The sequence below is a fragment of the Buteo buteo genome, chromosome 12 (assembly GCF_964188355.1).
Source record: "Buteo buteo chromosome 12, bButBut1.hap1.1, whole genome shotgun sequence".
Lineage (NCBI taxonomy): Eukaryota > Metazoa > Chordata > Aves > Accipitriformes > Accipitridae > Buteo > Buteo buteo.
In genome coordinates, this window is record NC_134182.1 from 29,917,485 (window position 1) to 29,944,633 (window position 27,149).

At 37.7% G+C, this 27,149-nt stretch overlaps 1 protein-coding gene across 1 annotated transcript in view; it reads left to right on the forward strand.

Moving 5' to 3' along the window:
* The window catches only part of RGS7 (regulator of G protein signaling 7), a 278,441-nt gene that overhangs the window by 187,975 nt on the left and 63,317 nt on the right, over positions 1–27,149 (forward strand). The window contains exons 5-6 of the mRNA XM_075043197.1: positions 860–910; positions 22,202–22,308. Of these exons, the coding sequence (XP_074899298.1) occupies positions 860–910; positions 22,202–22,308 (158 nt within the window). The remainder of the gene's footprint in view (positions 1–859; positions 911–22,201; positions 22,309–27,149) is intronic.

Consider the following 27,149-nt stretch of genomic DNA (forward strand, 5'->3'; position numbering starts at 1 on the left):
GGGGTTGGAAGGATACTCTGCGAAAGACAGTGGGGAATCTGGTATTGAAGGTGTTAAGAGGTGAGGAATAACATGGGACCTTAAAATAAGGACAGAAAATTAAATAGAAAGAAACGGATAGGCAGTAAGTGAAGGGATACAGAAGAAGAAGAGAGACTGGAGTGGTAAGGAAAGAGCTTTAACACTAGGGGAAAAATGAATTCCGTCAAGAGCTTAGCCATGAGGCGGAGTTTGAATCATTGGTAGCACACTCTTAGGTAGCTGAATATGCTTTTACTGGTAGCCAGCAGAATGGGTTGAAAGTCACTACAGCAGAAGTGATAGTTAAAGGTAATAAAATCAGAAGGCAAAGTTAAGCACCATCTGCAGCTCCTAAGAGGAGCTCATAATGCCCCATATTAGTCCCAAGGAAGTTTTTAGCCTCCAGCATGGCCTGCAGCATATAGTCTATACATTTCATAATCACAATGTGTGTTGCATTTACATTTTCTGGGGTTCATTTGTAAACTAATTTGGAAGGTGGGGAAAACTTAGTATTAACTTAATAAAGTGTTTGTTTTTCTGTGCAAATTTTGCAGTAATGTAATTTTTGGAATGCAAGCTGTTATCTTACCCTTAATGCACTTCTATTACATTTTGTGAGTCTTGGCCTAAAGAAAGAAGCAAGTGGTATGTTTCTTTGCTAAAAGAAAACTAAAAAAAAGAAACTAAAAAAAAAAAATAGAATGCTCTAGTTTTTTCTAGACTGAGCAAAAAATGTAGATCTCTCTTACATAGTAGAATATTAATTGACCTAGGGAACTGAAGAATAGGAAGAGAAAACTTACTAATCTAAAAATGCCTATTGTTTTGCTCCTAGGTTCAGACATTGTTCAATGGTTAACGAAGAACTTATCTATAGAAGACCCAGGTAATTTATCTTTTTTTTTTCATGTCTGAAAATACTGGTTTGTCTTTTTAAATGATTGGACCTGACTTTGTCTTCTGTTTCAGTGGGGGTGGCCAGGCAGTATTTGACCAGTGTAATTTCAATAGCAAACCAGACAGTATCAAACCTTAGAAATCTTTGCTAAGAATCTGAGGATTTTAGTTATCCATTTTATCGGGGCAGGTACCAGGAAACAAGATGATTGCCAAGAATGAAAATGATAGCTGCTTTAATTAGTAGAAAATCAGTTTAAGTTCTACTCCGTGAGGAATTTACTCATGCTAAATAGTGCATTAAATGTGCTGCTTTCTTAATAGAATTTTCCAATATATAAAAAATAAATAGAATTAATAAAATACACTCTTGTACTGTTACCAAGAGCTGCATTTGTATTCTTAAGTTTGGACACTTTTATAGCATCTTAAACAGAAAGCGAACTGTAAATAAAAGCAGTGTGGTGAGGAAGAACAGTTCATTCCTTGATCAGCTGGGTTGGAATGTGAAAGTAAAGCTTTGGTTCCAAGCTCTGCCACAGGTTTCTTGTGCAGCCAGCAGCAAATGCAGTTTGGTGCGTGTCTGATATTTATTTCCCTGATTTACAGGAATCTTGTTACATGATCTGAATTTTTCTGGAAAGCAGTGATTTCTAGTAGAAAATGCCAAATGGCAGAAATAAAGCATTCTGTGGAAGTTCCTATTATCTTTTGGTTAGGGGAAAGATAGTCTTCCTTCTTTAAAGCATGATCCAAAATACTTATTTTTCCTCTCTCCATTTCAAACTTTTGGGAATGGAATTTATAGGGCTTCTTCTTTTTTTCTTTTTTTTTTTTTAATGTGTTTTTCTGTCCTATTAGAAATGAAAGTATGAGCATTGTGGAATTCCAACAAAAAGTAAAATCACTGTGTTTAAAATTGTGACTTGAATAATGAGGAACTATTATAAATACATAATTCGATATTTGGAAGTAGCCAGTTCTCATCTTATCTACATGTTACATGAAAGAGATCACTAATTGCTTCCAGTTTTATGTAACTTTACACAGAGTGTCATATCTTTGCTTCCTGAAGATAAAGTGGAGGTTGCGAGAGACCTGTGTGTGATACTGTATTTCTCAGTTGTCAGCTACAAAACACTCACCTATCTATATTTACCAGAGTTTTCAAGATTGCCATTCTATGTTTATTTGATATGGAAGCTTAACTTTTATTTGTTAAACCAGAACTGCAATACTAGGATAGGCTGTCATTCAGATTATCTGGTTGTTGCAAAATTTGGAATAGAAGAAACCTCAAACTAAATGGAAAACATGGTTCCCTATGTTGATATCCAATTAAAATTAAACAAACACACAAACTACTAACATATGTAACCAGAACACCACAGTAATTTAATTTAAGATGGGTTTTATCCTCTCAGATTGCATGGGTGGAAAAAACTATCCACAATGACAAAAATGTCTTATGCATGTCGGTCCCAGTCCAAAGTCAGCTATCTGGAGCTGGCTGGATTCAAATCTTCAGAAAGGCAATTGCCCTAGAGGCTGCCTTTGGGTAGTGCTCAGAGTTGCCAGACAGCAGTGAACTTGACAGATGGTGAGCAAGAGCTATTCACATGACAAGGCTTCTGAAAATACTTGGTTTTGTAAAATCTTTTAAGCGTGTGACTTTTTGTTCCAGTTCTAGACAAGACAATCTAGAATTTTCTGTGGAAAAGCCCAAAACTTCTGTGGACTGTTGTCACCATAATTTGAATTTCCAGTATCTTCTGTCCACTTTTCACCAGTCTGTCAAGGTTTAACTATGGCTGTCTTTTAACCTCCCCCCCCAGGGTCCTTTTACAAAGCCCTTGTGAAGCTGTGTGATTTTGTGGTGCAGAAATAAATAATGCCTGTGTTTGCACTGAAACTTACCATCTCCATCTAATTCCGATATCAGCAACATACCTGTAAGAGCAACATAAAGTAGACCTTGGTTCACATATCTTAAGAGCATATTCTACTCTGTCCAGAAAAATTCAAGGACTATTTACACACCTCATCTACCAGTGCTGTAAACTACTCATGCGAGCAAGGCATGCAAATTGTGATTTAAGGGGTAAGTAGGCAGTTAGATGCACAGAATTATAGAACAGTCCAGGTTAGAAGGGACCTCAAAAGATCATCTGGTCCGACCTTTCATGGGAAAGGGAGCCTACATGAGATTATCTAGCACCCTGTCCCATCCCATCTTGAACACCTCCAGCGATAGGAACTCCACCACGTCCTTGGGGAGATTGTTCTAGTGATTGATTGTTCCCACCATAAAAAATTTCTTTCTTATATCAAGATGAAGCCTCTCCCTGTGCAAGTTGTACCCATCGCCCCTTGTTGTCTCAGTGTAGCTCCTCGTGAAGAGAGCCTCCGTCCTCTTTGTAGCTGCCGTTTAAGTACTGGTCAACTGTGATGAGATCCCCGCTGAGCCTTCTGTTCTCCAGGGTGAAAACACGTAACTCCTTCAGTCAACTTGTTCTTTAATAATACAAAGAACTAGTAAGAATGAAGTGATATCACAGTACAGAAAAAAAAAAAAAAGACGTTACATTTTGTAGTGCAATTTTTTCCTTTGTTTTGCATAGGGAATACAACTCTAATACCATTTGTGTGGGAATAAAGAAGGCTGCTTTATGGATAGTGGGAGAACAAAAAGCAGGAGAAGGTCTGGCAGCAGCATTTGCTTACACTATGTTAATAAGTGTAAAGCTATTATCTGGAAACAGCAATTTCAAGTAAAAAATAGTTACAAGTATAAATTGCCAGTCAAAAAAAGCCTGCACATTTTTCATAAATGGAAAATAATTTTCTGTGGAAGATTTGAAAGATTTTGGCTTGCTGCAGTAAAACTCCACCAGGAAAATAAACTGGAGATGATGGGTGGATTCTGCTAAATTATACCAGATTTGAAGTTATTTCAGTGGAGCAGAGTAGAGCTTGTGCCCAGAATAGCTGTGCGCAATGTACAGTTGCTGTTATATTGTTTACTTTTCAATATGTACTTAAAAAATGTTTGTGTTTCAGCCTACAACTCATCTGCAAAATTTTAAGGAACAGAAATTTTCTGAGTTATTTTTAATGTGGAAGTTTAATTAAGTCATAAAAATAAGCCTGATCTCAACCCGAAAAGAAGCAATTAACTGAGTTTACAGAATTGTAAGGGCTTGTGGTTTGGCACTTAGGCATGTGTTTGTTGAATTGACCATTACAGGGTAAGTGCTGACTCTTCACTGATGGTGCCAATTACTCTTAATGTGGAAAATCTACTCTGTTTTTCTACATTGTGTTTTTCTTTTTAAAGTGATAATTAGTGCCATGAAATGTAGTAGACTGACCACACTAGAGACCGAAACCCTTTTAATCCTTAGGGGGGAAAAATAGAACAAAAAGGGTAGTTGAGCTGATTTAAAGGTGTCAGCTGAAATTGCCAAGAGCCTAATTCTGTACTTGATTCTTGCACTGATTTCTTTGATGCCCTTCGGGCAGACACATGATTTCTCTATTCCCTAGCATCCCAACATGCCAATGGTAAATCATGCTGTTGTCTCTTTAAGGAGAAAAACCAGTGTCAGTTTTCAAGTATTTTCATAATGAAATGTGTGTTATTCACAAACACACTTTTCATCCTTAAGTCAGCCCATGAAGAATTTCTAACTAGGTGGCTCAGAAAGAGCCTTTAAGAGTTGATAATATGGTTAGCCATCATCCCCTTGTTCCTTTACAATGCCTTTATTCCCTAGTGTTGCTTCTTTAATTCACTCACATCTGCAAAGCCAATTGAATTTGCCTTAAGGCACTTCCTTATTGGATGGTTACTCTAGCAGAACCACAGTACTGCAGCCAGCTCCAGAACACACAGCCTTTGCATTCAGATTGCCCTGGTCCAGCTCATTTTGGCAGTCTGTTGAAGGAGTTTCCTCTTGGACATCAAGAATTTCACTAAGTCAAATGTATATGACTAAATCAAACTTTGTGAGTTATAAAACAAGACTGTACCTTGAAATAGATACCCTCCTGTGATTTTTCAACTTCAGTTCTTGCCATTAATAGTCTTTTCACTTAAATGATGTAGCTTATTTGTAACTAGATGCACACCAGCAGCCATCTAAACTGTGGTCACTGATCCAGTGCAATAAAAAGGGAGGACTCAGTAGCACAACATCTGTTTGTGTTTCTTCCACCTTTCCCTCCTTTGCTTTGTAGTAAAATCTCTCTCCAGCAGCTTCTGTACTAATAATGACCTTGATAATACAAACTACTTGCTCTAAAGAGTTAGAGGAAAAATATTAGGGTTTTTATTTGAGCTTATGAAATTGTACTTGAAAAATTGGTCAGCTCTAAGTTATTTCTGCCCCCTTCCCCATGTATATGCAGTAAGGTAACAGCAAAGAGCAGGAGCCAGACAAGATGTTCTAAACGATTGCCATTTGGGAGGCAGCACCAGACAGCTGCAACTGAAGGGGAGGTTCTTCCAGAGTCTGCTAACAGAGAAAAGAGCCTCTTATGAAAAGGAAGAAAGAAGAGAATAGAAAAGTCATGCTTATGTTTGTAGTCTTTGCATTAATCAAAACTTGTGGAAATACATCAAGAGTAGAATGCATCCCATTTATCAGCTAAACTAAAAAAAAAAAGCTGATAAAAGTAATTTATGCTGCCTGCACACATACCATAACCCTCATACTAGGAACCCAGGAACACCAAGACACTCACTTTTTTCATATGTCTAACAGAAACTTGGGCATGTTTTATTCAATGAGGCAAAGCTCGTGAACCTTCGTCAAGTCTAGTGTAAATACCTTTCTAATTTTCTTCTACTGGGTGAATTTGATCTGAGCTTGTCAGGTCCTGTAACATTTAAATGGAATAATGACTTTAATTTCAGATGAACAGAAAGAAAGTAAAACTCAAATCCTGCTTGGGAATAGAAAATGTCAAAATTTACAGACACTGCTTTAGTACCAATAGTATTAATGTTGTGATACCCAAGCAAAATAAAAATGTATGGGTCACTTTTCCTTTAGTTATGTGTAGCATGGGTGGCAGTTACCTGTGTGTGGCAATCGGTGGGCTTTTAGCCACTGCTGTGGTTTCAGGACTGCAATGGTAAATGTTCAAGTGCAGAGGTTATTTTATTTGTCCAAAGCCTTTAGATAGATTTTTGAAATGGCGAACAGAGGTGTATTGCCTGCAATTCAATTGTGACAGGATAAATCAGATTTAATGGATTTGATGTTTTTCCAGTGAAGCTTTTTCCAATTTTTGTATAATCTGTTACCCTGTGTAGATGGCATGTGTTAGGAGTGTCTCCCAAGAGCACAGAGAGCAGCAGGGCCAGCCTGGAATGAGCTTTCAATCTACATATGTTCTGGTACCATTTGAGCAGCCTCATTTCCATGTGGTCACTCTTGAAGGTGATTAGCATGTCCCTAGGTTGGCCAGTTTATTTTCTTGCTTGCAGATAGGTGGTAGGCTACATCAGTGCTCATTTCGGATTTCCTTTCAAGAGGCAGACATTTCTTCTGATATGTTTAGTAGTGTGGCAGTTGGTTAAAAGCAGTTTTTTATACTTCAGAAATGGAGTTTCTGACTGGCAGAGATGCAATGAGTTCATGGTATCAGCGACAAATCACTTCCTTTACATAGGCAGATAGGTCAAACTATCACAAACTGTTTCATTATACTAAGTGTGTCTAAATAAAATTCCTCTTCCCTGGTTGCCTTAATGTGGCATTATTTTACAAGATACCATATGAAATAGTTTATGTTTTTTTCATCCTAGTAATTAATACACTGTGCTTGTAGGTAGCAGAATTTATGTATAATACAACATTGTAAACTCTGAAAATCCCTTTAGAAACCACTTAATAAACAGTGAAAGATATTATCTTAAGATGTTTATCGATATAATAGGTTATATTTGCCGGGTACAAAATAGGTCTAGTCTAGATACCTTATCCTATTTATCATTAAAGTAATTTTATATACTTTTGAATTACCTATAAAGTATTAATGAATTGTATCTGTTTAATTTATAAATGAATGTCCATATTGGAGTAATGGGTGAAGATCACGAGTATGGAATTTGCTGCCTTCTAGAATAATTTGCTGTATAATGGTAAGAATAAAATTATATTACTGCTATTGGAATGACAAAATATGTGTTCTGCAACATTGTTTCTGTGACCAACCTGTTTGCTATTGTCAATAGCATACTAATTCAAAACAGATCTCTTTTGGTTCTAATTAGGCCTTGTGCAATCTGATTTAGTGAAAGGTGTCCCTGCCCAAGGCAGGGGGTTTGGAACTAGATGATCTTTAAGGTCTCTTCCAACCCAAACCATTCTGTGATTCTATGATTTGACTATAACTTGTGTTTCATACACATTTCTTATCTAAAACAGAACTCTATCGATGTTTGCTTACTTTTGCTTAAAAACAAACCTTCAACTGAGCTTTTAAATTTCATTTTTCTGAACACTAGCCCTGATGCCATGGTGATGTCTTCAAAACTATTTTTTTTTAATAAGAAATAATTCATGCCTTTAATATTAAAGTCTCCAAATTCTACTCAGAATTATTTTAAGTGGTAAGTGTAATACCTTCACATGGCATCCAGTCCTTCCTCCTTTGTTTTAACCATTAAAGGTAAAATTCCAATCCCACAGAAGGCTGGAGGTTTTCTCATTAAGTCCAAAATAAACAAGATTTAACTAGATGCCCTTCAAAATATGATTAGGTGTAACAAGGCCTTTAAGCTATGTCTCAGGCTAAAATCCAAAAGCTAGTTTATAAAAGGTGTCTGATACCCAGTTAGATTTTAAAAATGGAAACAAACCAACAATCAGAATTTTCTTTGGAATTCAGTAGGCAGTATGGGCTTTATCTCACTGAGGTCTTTGAGAATCTTACTGAGTGAAGAGTAAGAAAGAAGTACTGAATAGAATACAAAGTACTGATTAGAAGTCTGAAGAAGCCTACTCAGATAAAAAGTTAACGCTAAAACTATTGCCAGATCCAGACTATAGAAGCTGAAAAATCGGTAAGCATTAATTTCAAGTAATTTCACTGGAAAGAACTTTAGAAGCTCTGTTGTACCAACTGAAGGAACGTATTTCATCCTTTCTGTCGCAGAACAAATTAGGCTATAAGAAATCTATATTACACAATTGAAATCTTTACCCATGAAGTTACATTGAAGAACACAGCTTCATCATAAAGCTACATATAAAATAAGCTATTCAAAACTGATACTGGCTTCTCCCCAGTGATTTTTAAAGTCTTGAAATCTTTATAATCAGTTTTTAAAATCAAATCCCAAATTGGGCAATTTTTGTTCCTTAGTTTTCATTGAAAATTCTCCACATTGTTCTTCTAAGGAACTGGTGTTCCTAAACTGGGTCTCTCCTTCCAGGTGTCGTACCAATCTCTTTTCCTCAATGCCATTGCTCAGAATATGGAACCAATATCTCAGCGTAAGGCAAATGTATATAAGGCCAATATTAACTTCCTACTGATGCATCAGATTTTCAAAATAACTGGCTTTGGATACTAAATCCTGCTGATTCAAAAATATTATCCATTCCTCATCTTGTCTGCTTCCATTGTAACTCTCCATGCTAGTAGCTGCCACTTTTTAATTATTCAGCATGGTCAGAGACTATTATGTTACTGTCTTTGTTAATAACAATAAAACATATATTTATTGATTTAACTGAGCTAAGGACAAAAGTACAGCTGAAGAATAATAGAAAAGGTATCCCTTTTTAGGGAGAACTCCAATAACTTTTAGAAATAAAGATCATTAATTGCATAAATCAAATTATAATGATATTCATAATAAAATATTTGATCTCATTTTTACTAAAGTTACTAGGAATTTTTGTGCTTTTCTTACTGTTTGACAGCCTCCTTCTGAACCTTTGGGATCGTACCAAGTTTTGGAGGTTTAAGAGGAAGAACATTAGCTAATTCCCAATTCATACTGGCATAATTAATTAAAAGCAGCTAAATAATTGTCTAGAGACTTCATTAGCTTTTTGCTTCCTTGATTCTCAGAGAACTGTGTTATATAGTAATGGAAAGCACCAGTAGGTGGAAGTGAAATTTTAAATCTGGACAACTTAATTGAATAGAAGTAGTTGAAATCCTATTTCATCTTGCCAACAGCTGCTGCAGCTATTTACAGTGAAGTAAACAAAAATGTTTTGATATTTACTTGTTGTATGTAGTATTTGATAACTGGAAGTTTAATGTAAGGCCTTCTCTTGATTTTGTTACTGTGCTTAAGAGGGTTTTCAGTTTTCCCATAGCATGTGTAGAGAAATACTGCTGTCCACACAGGAGCATAGTGACAGTTCAAGATTAATTGAACTGCTGGGTGCTTTAGTTTACTATGCAAAGGACATAGCTTGCCATTTCATCTTGGAAACATTGATATTTCCTAGGTGCGCTTTCATTTTTCAATATTCCCTTCCCTCTTTTTCTTCCTTTTTTTCCTCTCCTCTCCGCTCCCCTCCACTCCTCTCTTTTACCTCCATGGTTCATTCCCCAATTTTACTGCATAGAATGTCCTCTGGTTCTCATTTGCTTATGGCTGCTGGTTGGATCTAATTCACATGTTCTTCTCCATTCAGACGTTCTCCCTCTAATGTTTCTCCTTTCTTCTAGTTTCACAGGTGGCATTCAGTCACCTACTCAAATTTCACAAATGTTTTTTCATTGTTTGTATGGCAGGGTGGGTGACAAGAGCCATGTTTACTGTGGTTTTGTAGCTGCAAGACCTCTTTTGGCTTCGGAATGCTTGGATCCACAAAGTATAAATTATCTAGTGCAATAGAATCAGATTTTTATAGGTGCTAAAAACCTACTTTTCTTACTAAAGTTGAAGCTCAAATTAATTAAAAAAAAAAATCCAAACCCTAAAAAGACTCTATTCACCTCAGTTAGGCATACAGAAAATACAAAAAGTAATTTACACTTGCTTTTGAAAGTTTGCTTCTTAATTACTCTCTACTTTAAAGTAATACCTTAGATAAGCTGGTAAAATGTAACCTTTTAATAGCTTTTAAGCTTATTAGAAACGTTATGAAGAACTATAAATGTGGAATTTTTGCATCTTGAAATTGTGGAATTATTTACATCTTCAAATATAATCACTAGCATGAAATAAAGCAAAAATATAATAAGCAACTACTGTATCATAGTAACTGTGGGATAAAAAATGTTTAAATATTTTGGTTAAGGTCTTTCAAAGAAATAATAAATGGCCGATTTTTTCTTTATAACATAAGTGAAAAACGTTATTTCTTGAGGTAGCTTCACATATTTGTCACCCAACTTGAGGATATTTTCAAGTCGGCTGGTTTGAGGAAGTTAAGGATGGGGATTTACAGTTTCACAGCTAAACCTGACATGAATTTTAGTAATAGTGACTGTCACTACAACTGCATAATAAAATTAAATGTACAGACAACTATCTAGAGAGTTTCAACTGTAGATTACTAGGGGTTTAAAGTTCATGTTAATGAACTTTTGCAAATATATGCTCTGAACTATCTGAAGCAGATGAAAACTTATGCCTACAAGAAATAGATCAGAAGTAATTCAACTATCCACAATAACTTTTACCATAGTAATGATGTCTGACTGAGAATAAATTAGAAGTGAAAAAAGGTATTTAAGTTTCTGCACCGTACATTTAGAAGATACTCTGACATGCCAAAACTATGTCCAGGAAGAGCAATTAACCAATAAATATAATGCAATTTCAAACTTAATAATGAAAGAGACTCTGCACACCGAGGGCATTTAAGCATAATAGTGGTTAGTTGTGGTTGTTTTTTAAATTGGCAAGCCAAAAATCTTCTGTACAGCAAGAAAAAACGTAGGTAGCACTGCAAATTAGTTTATATCCAGTGCATGCTCCAAAATACTAGAAATTAAATGCATTTTGTACAATGTCAGTAAGAACATAAGACAGACCTGCAGTCAGACCATCTGGACCATGAGCTGGTTCTGGCAGTGATCAGTCACAAATGCTTAGGAAGAGACTTGCACCGTAGGAGAAAGGTGGTGTAGTGTTCCTTTGCTTTGCCTGTCCAGCTCAGGACAATCTGAACCTTAGGGAATCCCCTGACCTGCAGTTGTTTACAGTTTCTTGTTTAAGAGTTCCTGAATGACCTTTCTTCCATTGCTTTTTCAACACCCCTTGACAATATGTAACACAGGTTAATCAAGTATTATAGATGCATTTTTTTTGTTTTGAAGGGTCTGCCTGATAATCACATGGTTGACTCCAAGTTCTTGGGTTCTGAAAAGTAGCAAATTATTATTCCTTATTCATTCACTTTCTCTTGGCTAGTCATGAATTTATAGACTGCTGTAATGGCTGTCCTCCATGGTCTGCTTTCTAATTTGTGATATCTCTTGTTGTATGGAAACCTTCATAGATCTCTTACAATCCTCATCCTCTTCCAATCTCTTACAATCCTCTTCCTGTGTTTTTTTATATATATATATGTATACAGTTTGGGATGAAATGACCAAAACTCTGCTCGGAATTTATTATGTGGGTGTGCTATGGTGTATACTACTAATGCTTTCTGGTTTGTTTTCTATTTCTTTCCTAATAATTCATTATGTTTGAGATTTGAGCAGACATTTTCATGGAATCTTATATAGTGACTTTAGTATTTCTTGAGCAGCAGCAGCTAGCTTGCACTTGTCTAGTGAATCAGTACCCTGAAGTCCTTCTACATCTCCTCACAACTCACTTTTTACTTACCTCAGTAATGATATACTTTCAGAAAATTTTGTCACCAGTCACACCCTTCTGTAGATAGTTTAGGGTAATACTGTGCAGTCAGGATCTACTAAACATAACAGTGGTTACCCCCCTTCAGTGTGATAACTGATCTGCTTTGCCTGACCTTTATTCCTATCTTTCTACCTATTGCTTTTTCCATGAAATAATTTCGGGGTATCACAGCAAGGGCCCCTGGGAAATTCAAGATAATGTGTTAACCAGATTTTCATGACCTTATATATGCACTAATTCCACACAGGAACACTCACGGAGTTGAGAGACATTGCATCCACCAAGAAAAGTAGTGCTGAGTCTTCCTTTCTGTTGCATTTATCTTTATTTTCATTTTCATTCATTCTGCCCTTTAGTATAGTTCCTGTCATGTTGTCCATATGGGCATCTGTTGTATTCATCTCTTTTTCCCAGATCTCCCCTGGATGTCTTTCTAAAACCTGATGACACATTTTCCAGCTTTTTTTCCTTTAGTACTGAGGGTGATTTAAATGATAAATTGCACGCTATGGCTAAGAGTTCAGCAATTTAATATTAGACTTGCCTTAAAACACAGAATGACCATTACGTTGGCCCAGCTAGATGCTTTTGTTCATTTTATCAATTTATTTTAAAGCCTTTGATAGTTTTTTCTGCAGTTGTCATCAGTGCTATCTCTTCCTTCTGCATTTAGATTCTGACACTAGAGAAGAAATAGGTCATTCACTGAGACATCTTCTCTTTTTGTGGAGGAAAAAAAAGTCCCTATGAAAGGGTTTTCACTGAGCTATTTTTGCTAGTTAGTATCTGTCAGTATTTCTGTATTTTTAATAGCAGAGTTTATCTGGCTGAACTGACAGTTGTCTACAATTATCTGTGTAAATCCTTTGCAACGGGGGGTGGGGAGACACAGTTATGACAATAGGAACATGTGAAGACATAAAATGGAGTTTTGCAACATCTGGAAAGTTTACTCTGTCATCCTTCAATTTGATGTGGACAGTGAAATATATTTTACTTACCAGTCAAAGAAATGAATTGTAAATAATGGTTGAAGAGAACTCTCTAAAAGTGATTCTGTTCGTAATAACTGCCTTGGGTTTTTTGTATATATGCATCCCAGATAACCGTATCTGATCACATGGGGAATTACATTCCTATGTGATTCTCTGGAAAGCTACCTCTACACTCTTTGTTGTTACCTTGCCTAAGCTTTGATGGTATTTTTCCCTGATGTGTGTCTCAATGATATCAATTTACTTATAAAGCTTTTAACTCCTGCTGGACTTTAAAAGAACAGCATTCTTTCCATTGAAATAAATATATTCTTTTCAGCTTTTTATGCTCTCGGTTTGCTGGAGGTATGAAAATTGTTATAAAGAGGATTGTATTCTTCTTTACTGTATTGAGTACAGTGAAAGAGGCAGTTATTTCTCTCGCTGCTGCTGCTGCATGTTCTTTGTATTATCTGAACTGCCTGGTCATAAGTGGGTGTTCTGTGATTATGATAGCAATGCACGACAATGATACAAAATTAATGGTTGATGTAGTAGCAATTGATATCAAAACAGACTTAGAAACTAAAAAAGTGTCATGATTCATCTTAACCAGCAGTAATCATAGCAAGAGTTTAGTGCTACCTCTTGCTTACCCTCGCCCAACTTCAGAAACTCCACATTAGCTGATGTCCCTCTGATTCAACAACATTATCTCCTGTAGTTCCTTCAGGAACAAATATTTTGTGCACTGAAAAAACCTGTGCCCACTTTTGCTATTTGCTGGCCACAGATCCAAGCGGTGCATCAACCAAAGCAGTTATTCACATGCCCTTGACCTGCCAAGTCTTAGACACAGGTCTCCTCCTTTGAAACCCCGCCCCAGACATATACCTGGCTGTGGCAGTGCCTGTGGATCGTATGCTTGGAGTGTGCCGTTGGAACCGCGCCTGTGCCTGTGATGCCCAAACACAGCTGGCTGAGAGGGGAGTTGGCAGGGGGCTTGCTGTGCCTTGCCTTGAGTGTGACAAAGAAAGGGAGGAGCAGAGATGCTGTAGTGCGGCCAGGGAAGCATGCTGGCATACAGGGTGCCGTGTCCGAGGGAACAATGATGTAAAATACATTTCCTGGCTGACACTTGCTTGCACAAATTCTTGGGTGTTATGTGCCATGGAGAATGTATCACATAGTTCCCCACCGAACATTTGCAGCCAAACAATTTGATCCCACATCTGCAGACTCGGCCACGGGAGGAGAAGAAAGTAGAAAGATGTGGTGTACTAGCAGCAACTGGCAAGCAGTATACAAGAAAACCTGAAATAATAGCATAATAATTCTACTACTGAGTAGAAGTAGTCTATGTCCAATTTTTTGGGTCTTCTATAGATGCTTGAAATTGTGGAACAAGATTTAATCTGAGAGAAGTTTCAAAAGTATGGTATTTGCAGTAATGGGTTTTTTTGGTAAATATTTTTTTATTTTGTCTTTAGCAGGTTTGCTCAAAAGGGTGCACATATGACTTTATATATTAGCACAGAGCTTCATACTGGAGGGGAGAATGAGTAAAGCGCTAGGAAATAGCCTATGAAGACAAGTTCAGACTGTCATTAGGGAAAACAAGACACACAGGTTTTGATTTTCTGTGTTTTGCCCTGAAGAAGCATGGGAATCAAAGCTCAAACTAAAAAGTCGCAGTTTCAGAGGAAGTGCCAGTGGGAAAAACAGGAAACCCAGACTTCAGAGGAGTTTGGATTTCATCCTTCTGTCATTTACATTTAAAGAGGCAAGAGATATCAATAATAACATAGCAAAAAGTCTGTGATTTCTGAAAAATTGAAAATAGAATAATTCAAGAGTAGTAACAGTGAAATTAGAAGAAATGTTTTATAAATGCTGATGGGTTGTGGGTACAGAGCTAAATTCCACCATTGGAAGGCCTGATTGCTGGTGTGATATTGGTAGGTACTTTAAAAAATTGAGGAGGGGTTGACAGGGAAACTAAAGGCAATTTTAAACACATTGAGGCCACTTTTCATCACCATGTGCTGAATGAACTGATTATCTAGTGACCAAATTGTGCCATGTTCTGTTTTCTCTGGCAGTTAAGTCCACCCAGTACTAGCAGCTTGGATGGATTTCTTCCACCCTGTGTAGCTGCACGGTTCCAGTATGCCAAACAAACACACCTAACAAATATTTCAGAGGTGAAGTGGTAGCACTGCTCAATGCCAGCACCTCACTCCCGATTTGTGTGCCTCATGAGACCTCAAGTTGCAACTCCTTTTTCATTTATTTTTTTTTTTCCCTCAACACAAAAGCTGTGGTGCTGACTTCAAGTCCTTACATTTTGAGGACTCAGGGGTCTGCCTTTCAAGATAAGATACAATTTTATTAAGAGAATAAAAGCCAAGCTTTAGTAGGATACAGTGACAGTGTGTGAATCAGCCGAAATCCAGTGGGAAACAATCACATAAAAAATTTAACAGACAATACTTGAAAAGTTTTCAAGAGTAGGGTTTGTGTATTGCTAACAGTGAGATGCAACTTCTCTTTCAAGGACTCACTTATTTCTTTCTCTCCCATTTGATAACTACTTTCTTAAGTTTTCTTTTTCTTTCTTTCTTTTCTTTTTTTTTAATTCTCCCGTGAGTGAAGAAAGGTCTTTTGCTTTGTTTTCTTCTTTTCAAGAAACTGTAGGTCAGCTTCCTCTTTCATTCAGTCTTGCATGGTGGCATGACTTCTGTTGTTCTTGTCTGGATAAAAATATTTCCAGGGCTGTATCAGACATTTAGGCGAGTCCCAATTCACCCACATCCTGTGAGCACATAAGGCAAGACTGGTAGTGGGTTCCCAGTTTGCTGGATATTTTTGTAGTTGATGTTTCAGGTGTACATCATTGTCTCTACACTTGGGATATGTGTATAAGTGACACCCTGTGTTACAGATCAGCTCAGACTGCAAGGGTGGATGTTACTGTTCCTTGGGCAGATGAGGGTTCATGGCACATCTCTGGGAGGTTTTGCCCCTTACCTGCTGAGCAATGTTCCTGCCAATGCCTCTGGCCTTCCCATGGCATCGGCAGCCACTGTCTAGCACATAGCACAAGCAAAATCCTACCTATTTAGGTAAGCTCCTGTGGTGGCAGATAACTTGGTTTGTGAGGGGTATCTTGGAATCAAGCATGAATCTCATTTTAACTGTGTTTGGGTAAATAGTGCCTCTGCCTTCACTGACTCTTTTGCCCTCCCTGAAATGACTCTCACCGAGTGCTGCTCCCTTTGCAAATTCGACCCTTAAGACGGGACAAGAGAGGCTTATAGTGACGTGGGTGTTCAAGAACTTTTCTAGCTGTTTTATTTTCCCCTCTTTAAATGCCACAGTCAGGCCCAGAGAGTGAGTGTCTCCTACGCTTTGTGTGAGTGTGAGAAGCAGGTTGTATTTTATTACTTTAACTTAAAGTTAATCCTTTGCAGCTTGTGTTCACACTGGCAATGAAATGACAGCAGGAGTGAGGTGAGAGTAAGTGATAATGTCTTGGCATTCGACACTAAAATGAATCTGTGCTTGTGAAGTTCTGACTCATTAATTCTTTTTCCAGGCAGCCCTGTGGCTTAGCAATGCACTTCAGTACTGTGATGAATTTTAGATTAGACAAATAACCCAGAATAACAAACACTTATTGTTTGATGGAAAGGGAGATTTTCACTTGTTTGACTTTTTTGTATCAAAAAGAATATGAAAAACTTGCAAGTTTGGGTTTTTCACTGTCACTTATATCATATAGCAATCTCAAGGACACAAAATGCCCCGAGCCATGTTACTTGTAGGAGATCTTTCTCCAGGACTGAGCTGCACAAAAGAACATAAAACAGACTGAAAAACGCTGTTTTAAAGTGGAGCAGAATTGGAAAAGACCCTGTTTTCCTTTCCTCAGTCCCTCAGATTACTGCAAGCCACTTCAGATGTTCTGAGACTGTAACTATAATGGTATGATACTACAAAGTGTTCTATGGACTTCAGAATGAACAAATATAGAGACCACATCACCTGAAGCCCTGAGATGCATAAGGAAAAGTGGAATCCACACTAATCACTGAAGAAAATATCCTTTAAGGGGTTTCAAAGCACAGAAATATGTTTATTCCAAAGAAAAACAAGGAACATCCATCCTTTTTAATCCCCTCCTGTGGATGTTATCATAAGAAACAACTTGTTCCACTGATATTACCATATCCTGCAATTTAATATTAATGAACTATTATCAATCCATGCAATAGTTATTATAGGAAGGAGAAAACTGCACTATGTTTAAAAAGAAAATAAAATGAAAACAACTGGGGTATATTTTTCATTCTTTAGATTTCATCAGGTTTGCGTTGTCCCAAAGCATTGAAAGTGTCCAACTCTCTTGTAAAACAAAGTATATATATTAAAAGTGACTAGCATTTAATCCATCAAGATCACTCTCCTTGTAATGGCACAGCAGATGGCTGGGCAATACTACTTCTCACAAAAAAGATTGCTAATCAATCTGTGTACATGTGTTGTTCGCTTCACCCACTCAGCTAAATAAAGTTCGCCAGCAGAGTGAACCATGGAATTTTAAGCTTTTTTCTGAGCTTTTAGCCCACCAACAGCTTACACATTAAGAACCAAAACTACACCCACAGCAACATTTTGAATTTATATAAAATATTTCATATGCTATTGAAATGCAACAGTCTCATAAAGACGTATTTCTGTCTTTCACCTGAGGTGTGTTTTTTTTCCATTAGCTGTTATAACTTGCAACATTGTCCTCTTTTAGCTATGAAAAGTTAAAATTAAAATAGTGGTTTGGGTAAATTTGTTTCTCAAATATGCCGTTCCACTTTTCAGTAATATCATTGCTAGGAAGTATACCTGGAACCTCAGTTCAGATAAGTGATGTCTTCAAAACAATTACTCAAGAACAGAGGAAGCTGAAGTCTACTCTGTTCTACCAGTTACAACTCCATGAGCTTTTTCTCCTCAGATTTTTTGCATGATGGCTCTTGCTGTGGTTTTTATTCATTGCATAGCAGTTAACTGTGATTCAAATTATGCATTCTCAGTGAGGCTATCTGGGTGTAACTGAGAATGTAGTTTACATTGCATATTCTTACACACAGTGGATGAAGGTTGGGAAATAGTAGTTGTGTAGATACCACATTTCTGTGTGTGTCTCTGCACACTTGCCATCTAAAAGCCCAGTATTTTCTTGCTTTTAGTCTATGTTCCTCCAGTTTTTTGAATTTGTGTTCTGAACATGTATAAACATTACTTTTTCTGCCTGGGAACCTTTATATTTAAAAGTATTTTTTTCAGGCTTCTTTATTTCTTTTTAACTAATGCACTTCATAGAAGTTTTTGATGTTCCTAATCTCCATCTGCCATTCTTCCAGATGAAGCATGCTTCTTTAAGTGAAAATCCCCTAACTTTACATGCAGGAATAGCTGGGTGATGCAGAAGCTGTCTGAATTGAACTTCTAGGCATTTAGGCATGTAGGACTAGTCTGCTGCTGGCTACATTTTCCTTTTCAAGCTCATGGTTTTGTTTTCCAAGTCCTACAGTTCTACTTCATTGGCTTCTTACAGTATTTATTTTTCAGTCTGATTTTAGCAAAGTGAGATGTATATCAAAGTGTTGCCTTTGTTGTGTCTGTAATACACTGGGCAACTTTTTGCTTGAAGATTAGGAACCTCCTGAGAGCTGTGTTTTCTTTCTGTGCAGAAGTTCTACTGCTGCTGTGCAGAGAGCAGCAGAGTTAGTCCCCTACCAGTCTGGTGTGAGGCAGGGTTACAATTTTATGGACATAATTTACTGTTTACAATTTAGTGGTAGTTGTTCACCTGTTTGAGCTGTATTTGATTTATAGGTTATTCAATTTCTGTGCAAAGGTTATTGATAATGCTTTGGTTGTGCAGTTGCCTCATTGTCAGATGACTACCAATTGAGAAGATTTTAGACTTTCAAGTGAATGTCTTTATTCTTATTCCGTGTGTGGCTTTTTAATTTTCTTTTTCTTTTCATAAAGCAGGTACTGCTCACATTTCCAAGTGTGAGCTACAGTGGCTCTTAGGTTGATATTAAAAAAGTATATTTATGTATTTGTATTTATGCAATGCTGAAATAAGTTGCTGGATTGATAGCCATAAAAAAATGAAAATTAATTATCTATTAGCTGAAGGAAAAAAAGAAGACATGTGACAAGTTTATATGCCCCTATTAACCCTTAATGGCTAAAGGGATAGAGAGATACCCTCGCATTGAGTTAGCGTAGGTTCATCCTAGCTGAATGAGGTTGCCTGAGGTGAGAGTAAAACCACCTTAATCTCCATACGTAACTGAAGAAGATATATAGGCTCCTATTAGGAATTATTCAGATCTTAAATAACCTTAATTGGCTTCTGGAGAAGGACAGATCGCTCATTCCATGTTTTGCACAGAGAACTAGTAGTGACTATATACTTGCATCTATGACTCAGTGGGTAGTGAGAGAAAGATAAGCTCTTACGCCTACTGTAACCAACCTTGCCAGGATTATAGGCTGCTCTGGCAGGAGCTTTCAAATAATTTCTTCTCCAATTATCTCCATCCCTTTTTTCTGCTCCTTGGTCCACTTCTGCTTGACCAACCTAGAGTCAGAGTTGTAATTTAACTCAGGTTGAGAGGGACCTCAGGAGGACTCTAGTCCAACCCCTTGCTCAAACCAGGCTGAACTGTAAGGTCAAACATGCAAACAGGTTGCCCAGGACTTTATCCATCCAGGTCTTGAAACCCTTCAAGAATGCAGTCTGCACAGCCTCTCTGAGCAGCCACTTCTGCTGCTTGATGAAGTCAGAACCATCCCTGGTTTAGCTTATTACCATTGTCTCTCTCTCTCTCTTCTTCTTTTCTTAAATTGCCGTGCAACTCTATAAAGATCTTGGCTCCCTGCTTTGGTAATCTCCTTTTAGGCATTAGAAGGGTGCTGCTAGGCACCCCCAAAACCTCTTTTTCAGTCCGAGCAAGCCCAGCTCCCCAAGCCTCTCCTTACAGGGTGTGTTCTCCAGCCCCAACTGTCTTGGTGACCCTCCACTGGACTCACTCAAGTTTGTTGATGTCTTTCTTGTATTGGAGTGGACATATTATTCCCAACTGGACTGAGTAGTCAAGATGTGGTCCAAAGATCAGTGGGTAAGGGGGAATAATGTGAGCTCCTTGTGCTCTTGAAAAATATTACTATTCAGAATCCAGGAAGAACATGAAACAAATCTGGGGCCTATTTAGTTTCTGCTAAATTTGAAGAGAATGGGCTCTTGTCTGCATCAGAGCTCCCTGGCAAGCCCTGTCACCCTTATCTAATAAATCCTTTCTCTAAAAAATGTCAGCACATTTCTTCCTTTGTTTTTCTCTTATTCCACAAAGATATATAATACCCACAAAAATAAAGTTTTTGGAATTGGAAATAAGTTGCAGTGTGAAGAACAAAGAAAAGCTTAATAAAATTAAAAGGTAGATGAAGTGAACCAAAATGAAAAGAACCTCAGCAACTGACTCAATACAGAAAGCGTTGACTCAAAATTTCTGATCCAAGGGATAATAGAATTTAGTAGCTTGAAATAAATGAATAACAACGATACATGGACTTAACATTATTAGAATAAGGTTCAGATGGGGATTTGCAGACATCTCAAGCACAAGGAGCAAAGCAACTACCTTCCTTCTGTGAGAGAGACTTCTTGTAGTCTTGTGACTGGCAGAAGGCTTGTTAACAGCATTGTGGCATTTTATAGCAGGCCAGAGAGCTTACTGCCAGAGAGAGTGTGTTGGATTTTCTTAGCTAATGGCTCTGCTGGAGGGGCAGGACCCAGTCTGCTAAACACAGAGATCACAAGGATTATTGGGTACCATATAAACCCTGGTAGGGTTATGTGCTCTCAGTTAAGTACTGTCCAGATCCCCTTTCTTACTCCTTTCACATGTTTGCTGACTTTGGGTTAGCTTAAAAATGTCCCACTCCACATCCTGTATCTCCTTTACCAATGTATGTCTCCAGATGAGCAAAAGGGTGAAAGAGGGAATTTTCTGGGATGCCGATCAAGTACAGGTAAACAAATAAGCCTGCGTTTCCTTCTCATTTCCGAAATGATGATGGGTGAAGCATAAGTGAATCCCTCTTTCTGTGTTTGTTCGCAAGAACACAGATGTCGGGACTTGCATTTCTTTCTGCATGATAATGCTGTGACTGCTGGTCCGAAGCCACAGTGATGTTTTAAAGAGGCAGGGCAAGACAGATCTGTGCTGCAACATTTATGCTTGCCATTGCTGAAAGCTGAATTACAGGTGGTGGGAACAAATGACCTCTTTTTAGAGGTTGAATATGAATCTCTGTATGTTGTGGTGGTGTAACATGTTTTCCAGAGTGCAAATATTCAACCTTACTGATTCTGCATACTTTCTGGATTCATGCTGAATTATATTTCAGATCAAAGATCCCTCATTTTTTAAGAAAATCTTGCTGTTTCTGTCTTTCTTCTCTTTGCCTTTTTCTTCCTCCCCTTTCCCCCCTTCCCCTTACTCCCTACATGTCCAATATGACCTTTGTATTGATCTTTTTCCTTTTCTCGACCCTGATGTTGTCCTGCAGCAGTGTTGTCCTCTCTAACCCCAACTCCTGTAACTGGTGGCATTGTCATATATCTCAGAAACCTTTGTGCTCCTTTCCAGGGCACATCTTTTAAAATTAGGATGCTTCAGTGGTGGACTGGTGTTAGCAGGTTATGTTAGGAACCTGTTACAGCAGAAATTGCTGTGCAGCTGTTTCAGGGATATGTACTCGAGCTGTTACAAGGTTGGTAAAGAAATGTAGCAAAGAGACAGCAGGACTTAAATGCTGCAAAAGCATGACTCTAACAAACGACGTTCTTCTTCCTTTCTTCTCTTTCAACCCTTCTGTGATTCTGTGATCCTTTGGGTTTTTTCCCAGTAATAAGAAACTTTTAGGAAATATCTATCCTTTACTGTAGTTCAGATGAAGCTAGTGAGGAAGATATGCAGTTGGAATCAACTATTTCATCATCATGTAATCTGAAACTCTTCAGAAGAGGAAAAGCAGGCTGCACCATCAGGGTAAAAATGATACCTGTTTTCAGCTCCAAAACAAGTGATTGAACATTGCAGTAGCTACCTGCTAATGCTGATATAAGTACTGCAGCGAGAACTGCAGCGAGAAATGTGACATCTAATAGCCATTTGGTAAGGAGAGTAAAGGGGGTTTTTTGGTTGCATCATTATATTACATAGAAAAAGACAGCACTTTCACGATGGCAGGACTTTGAGAGTCAAGTGGTTATCTGCAGGATATAAGGTGGATCTGAACACAAAAACTAAACTGCTGAAAAGAAGATATGTAATTTTTCAAATTTATCTTTCTTTTGTTCTTCAAACAGTGGAAGCTCTACATTTGGGAACACTGATGGCAGCACATGGCTATTTCTTTCCAATCTCAGACCATGTTCTAACACTAAAGGATGATGGCACCTTTTATCGATTCCAGGTAAGTGTTTTCAATATGTTCTTGACTTGTGCAAATGGAGGCTCATATTAAAGGCCTTACACAAAGGTTCATAGCAAATTTTAACCATACTTTGTCTCTTATGTAACCTAGTAGATGGTGGGAATTCCCCTTAAAGTAAAAAATGGTAGAAGGATTTTATTTAGAAATTAAGTTAGCAAAATGTTAAGATGATAGTGACCATTTTGATCCCTGGAAAAAGTGTGATAATGCTAAGTGTGGAAGTATCTCTCATGAAATAAATTAATCTAGTATTTTGGAAATATATTAAAGGAAACAAAATTATCTTATTGGCTCTTATTCCTAAGATAGTCTTAATTTGGAAAGGGGGAGGTATTTTACTTATTAAGCCCAGAAATCTGATACAAAAATGGAGGGTAATATTTATATTCATTCTTATGTGAGGATTTCCTTATTGGTGACAGAGTAGTATTGAAGCAGGGTGTGTTCTTCAAACAAGTGCAGACATATTTCTATATTGATCTGTCAGTCCCATTGCATACAACAAACATGCAGATGTTTCAGAACAAGCTGGAAGAATGTATATGTATTCTTATACCTACATGTATGTTATTCAAATACCTACATAGTTTTATTTTATTATATTAAATTTCAAACTAAGGGCTTAGGGAGCAGCAGTGTTGCTTTTCTAAAAATGAATAGCGGGCTAGAAGTTTGCAGAGCAATACCTCCTATGACTTGAAACAAATATGATTGCACAGTATCTGATTATGCATTCTAGAGAAGGAATTAACTTTGCTTGCCATGTGCCACCTTTGACAATGGTGGTTGTGTTCTGTATTGCTCGTCCTATTAGGTGTTCTTCCTGGTAGGTATCACCAACAGCTGCTCCAAGATCTTCCCTAGATATTTGTTGCTTTGAAATGTTATGATGATTATCACTATGAAATTGATGAAATGAATACCATAGTTTGGTAATCCTGCTCTGTTAGTTCTAACTGTGTTAAATACTTACAGAAAAATAATATCTGGTAGAACAAAATCTATTGTCTTCAAGATATTTAAGTCCAAGCTTTGTTTTAAACATTGTTTAAATAAGAAGCCATCAAGAATAAAATACAACTGAGATTGTGGTCTTTAAAATGCAGAAGAAAACCGTGAAAACATTGGAGACCAATCATAGTCTCAAACATTGTATTAGATTAATTGCTGTACAATACTTACATCAATATGTTGGCTTGAGTTCTATAGACCCACATAAGGGAAGAGAAAACTTCATAATATTTGGTCTAAAATAAAATCTTACAGTGTATATAATTAGATAAGTACAGCACAGTCTGGCAAGAAAGAGAATGATTGTTGCGTACATGCATACAATATTATCATATTTTCATAGGTAGATCCTGTGGGTCATACAGTGCAAAAAACCTGTCCTTCAGTAGGACAGTAAGTTACATGTGTATATGGGTAGTACAAAGAGCAGTCACTCCAAGCCTCCTCGCCCCGGTTACCTTTGATCCTGCAGAGAACATTTGAAGGGAAAGGTTTCCTTGTCATGGTGCTTCATCCTGCTCACTGTTCAGTATAAAGAAGAGAGGGATGGCACATGGATGAAGGGGCTTACTGCTGAGGGAAAGGCATAGATGTGGTTATGAGGTAAGTGAAAAGTTGAAAGAAATCATGGAGTGGTTGAGGCTCCAGTTCTTGGCTTGTCTCTGCATAAGCAGCAGCCAGAAGGACAAAATATCTGAGGCCTTCATTTTGCAGAGAATAGGACTTATTTATAGGAGTGCTGGTCATTGAATTCTGCACAGCTGCTGGCCTGCTTCTGTCTCAAACATGGGAAATGAGCACCTCTGCTAGCATGATAATTTGACTGAAGGAAAGTATAGATTCGAATTAGCTGCACTGTGAACAACTGACAGTACTGCGGCTACCCTGCCATGGGCTTTCCTCAGAGAGTTCTGCAGCCTACGTGTTTGCACATGAAGCTTCAGTGAGGGTTAGATTATAAAATGATACCAGTTGATTTACATAAGTTAAGGATTTGGCATCTATTTGACATATGCATATGAAATAAGATAAATTCCTCAAGTGTTGCTCAGTACATAGCTGCAGTATTTTGTTTGTTTGCTTCTCTGTGCTACCTTTTGCATTGCTATTCCTATGCTAACAAAGTTAAAACAATGCAATTTTAGTTGTTAGTGTATAGCATGAGAAAAAATTCATAGTGGTGTCATACTGTTAACTGGAGTTGTAACAGCAAAAGTTATTTCATTACAATTCCACATTCCCCACCAAAATAAGGCTAATATAAAATCTGTTACTGAAGCTGTTAAAAAGGAAGATGAAGACAACATACTCAATGGGGAGGAGAGTTTGACTGCAAATGTGTGAATTTTGCACTAGAATAGTTGTTCAGGTGCTTTGGAAATAGGACCCCTTGATTATTGGACAGGATTCACAAATTTCTGGGTATTTTAATAGAAAGAGAAAACCGTGCACCTGAAAAACAGTGCCAGCACTGAAAAGTTCAGAAGCCATCCCTGCAGAGAAATCTATCTGCAATACAAAGACCTGACCTACAAAAAACAGGCTAGCTACAATAATCTTCTCCATGCGCTTCACTTTTTGTTTTCCAACGGGTGACACATTCCCTCCTGACAGTAAAATTACTTCCAGTTTGTTTTAAACAACCTTCTGTTGTATAGAAATAGCTAAAAGCAGTGGAGATTGTGCTTCATTTGTGCAAATGCCCTTTTACCAGCAAAATTATACTTTTTCAGTTATTAGTCTTGCCATCAGGAGGGCTGTACAATCATAGTTATATGTGCTTTTTTAAAGAATATGGCCTTAGAAATTAAAAAAAAAAAAAAAATCATTCCAGATGATTCTTTGACCTACTCAGGTGTAACTATGTTAGTTTCTGTGATAACATTTTAATTTAAAGGGAATGGATCTAAATATTAATTGCCTTACTTAAGAGGAAATTTCTTACTAGTCTTAACAAGGGAAAGTAGAAAATTCAGGGATAGAGATACTTTCTGAACCATCCTGGACAGCTGCATTGCCTTTTCCTGGTAATTTAAGTCTGGGACCAAAGAAGGAGCTGAATACCTGCTAACCAACCTCCTCTACCTGAGATCAAATAGGTTTGAGGGGCCCAAATAAGAAAAGCAATGTGCACCTTAGAAAGCAAATCTTCCTGGGGCCAGGGATTACTTGCTGAGACTTTTCACCCACGTCCACATAAGTGGCTATATGTCTGTCCTGGTGAGGAATGCCTGACTCACCCTCTTAGCAGGTAAACCTCTACTATAGACTCCCAGGGAAAGCTATGTTGATTTATTCTACAAACTGTACATGCACACAAAGTGTCTCAATGTTCATAGTGAAAAATAATGTTTCCTAGTATCTTTTGTCTTTAAACAAACTCCTAGGATACTTGAGGCTAGCGATAATCACACTCCCATTTTTTTGATGAGATTAATTCATGGTTTAACATAAATTAGTTTTCAGAGATGAAGTTTAGGTTCTGCTGTTGTTTTGTAACTTTTAAGATGGAAGGCATAAATAGCTGCGAAAAAGTGTGAAAAGGGGAAGAGTTTCTTGTGAAAGCATGAGTCTGGTGAAGATAGCAGCAAACCTCATGGATTTTAGCAAGATGAAGATTTCACCTGTGATGTCTTTTCCTGTTCTGCCACTGGGAACACTTTATTGACAAACGCATTTAACCTTTCTGGCCTTGTTTTCCTATGCCTAAATTGGGGATAAAAATATATAGCAATCACTGTAAGGATCTTGGGATATCTTTGCTGCAAAATAGCGTAGAGTGTGAAGTGCTGTGGATCCGTGTGTCTCAGATGGAATTCCATTGCTTCCCGCATCTCCTTGAGTCAGCCCTGCTGGGCTACCTGACTCTTGGCTCAGTCCTGGGCCAGCCTCTGGCCATGCTGAATACTGAGGCTGTGGCTGAATATCACAGTTCCAGCCACTCTCCACAGCCTTGCTGGATCATCTACCATGCCTTGAGGGAAGGATTTTACTGGAAGCCAGATTTTAGAAATAAGAAAGGAGCCGGTTATCTTACCCAGCATTTGGCAGATTTTCTTTGGCAATTGCAGGTGCAATTGTCTCTTCAGCTCAGGCTCAGCATATACAGGTTCTCTTTAGGTTTCGAAGAAGGAAAAAAAATTTTGAATCCATGTGTCTTTCTGACTGCCCTACCAGGGCCCTTTTTTCTTTTTTAACTCCCTACTTAGACATACTTTCCCCCCCACTGCTTTCCATGCCCATGCCCTCCTTAGAAAAGAGGAGTCACAGAGACAAAATCTTTATTGTTTCCAACTTTCTCAACCTCTTTTTTAATAATTCTGAGCTAACTGTGGAGCAGTACTTGTTGGCATCCTTCCTCTGTGGGCTTGACAGTGCTAGACCAGTGATATCACCCTTTTACTTTATCAGGAGATCATTTGAGTCAACTGCAGTGAATGTAAACCTGAATGCCCATGAATTCTGCCATCCATCATGCAAGGCATTTGAGATTGTGTGTAACTATTTTTTAGCAAAGACTTGATTTCTGCTGTTTATAAAGACTCCCTAGTGCCTGTGAGAAGAATAGCAGTAATATGCAAAGGAAGGTTTATGAGTGATTTGAATATTCCTTCCCCATCCTAGTAATTAGATTTTAAAAGATTTCATGGAGTGGAGCAGCTTCAGAAACAGCAATCCTTTTCTTATTACTGTCAACAAGGGGTAACTGAAAAATGCTTAATGATTTCCCTCCTCAGTACTACAGTTTAATGCATAGAAATTAATCATGTTTTATAAAAGCTGATGGGCAACACTGATTTTTACAAGTG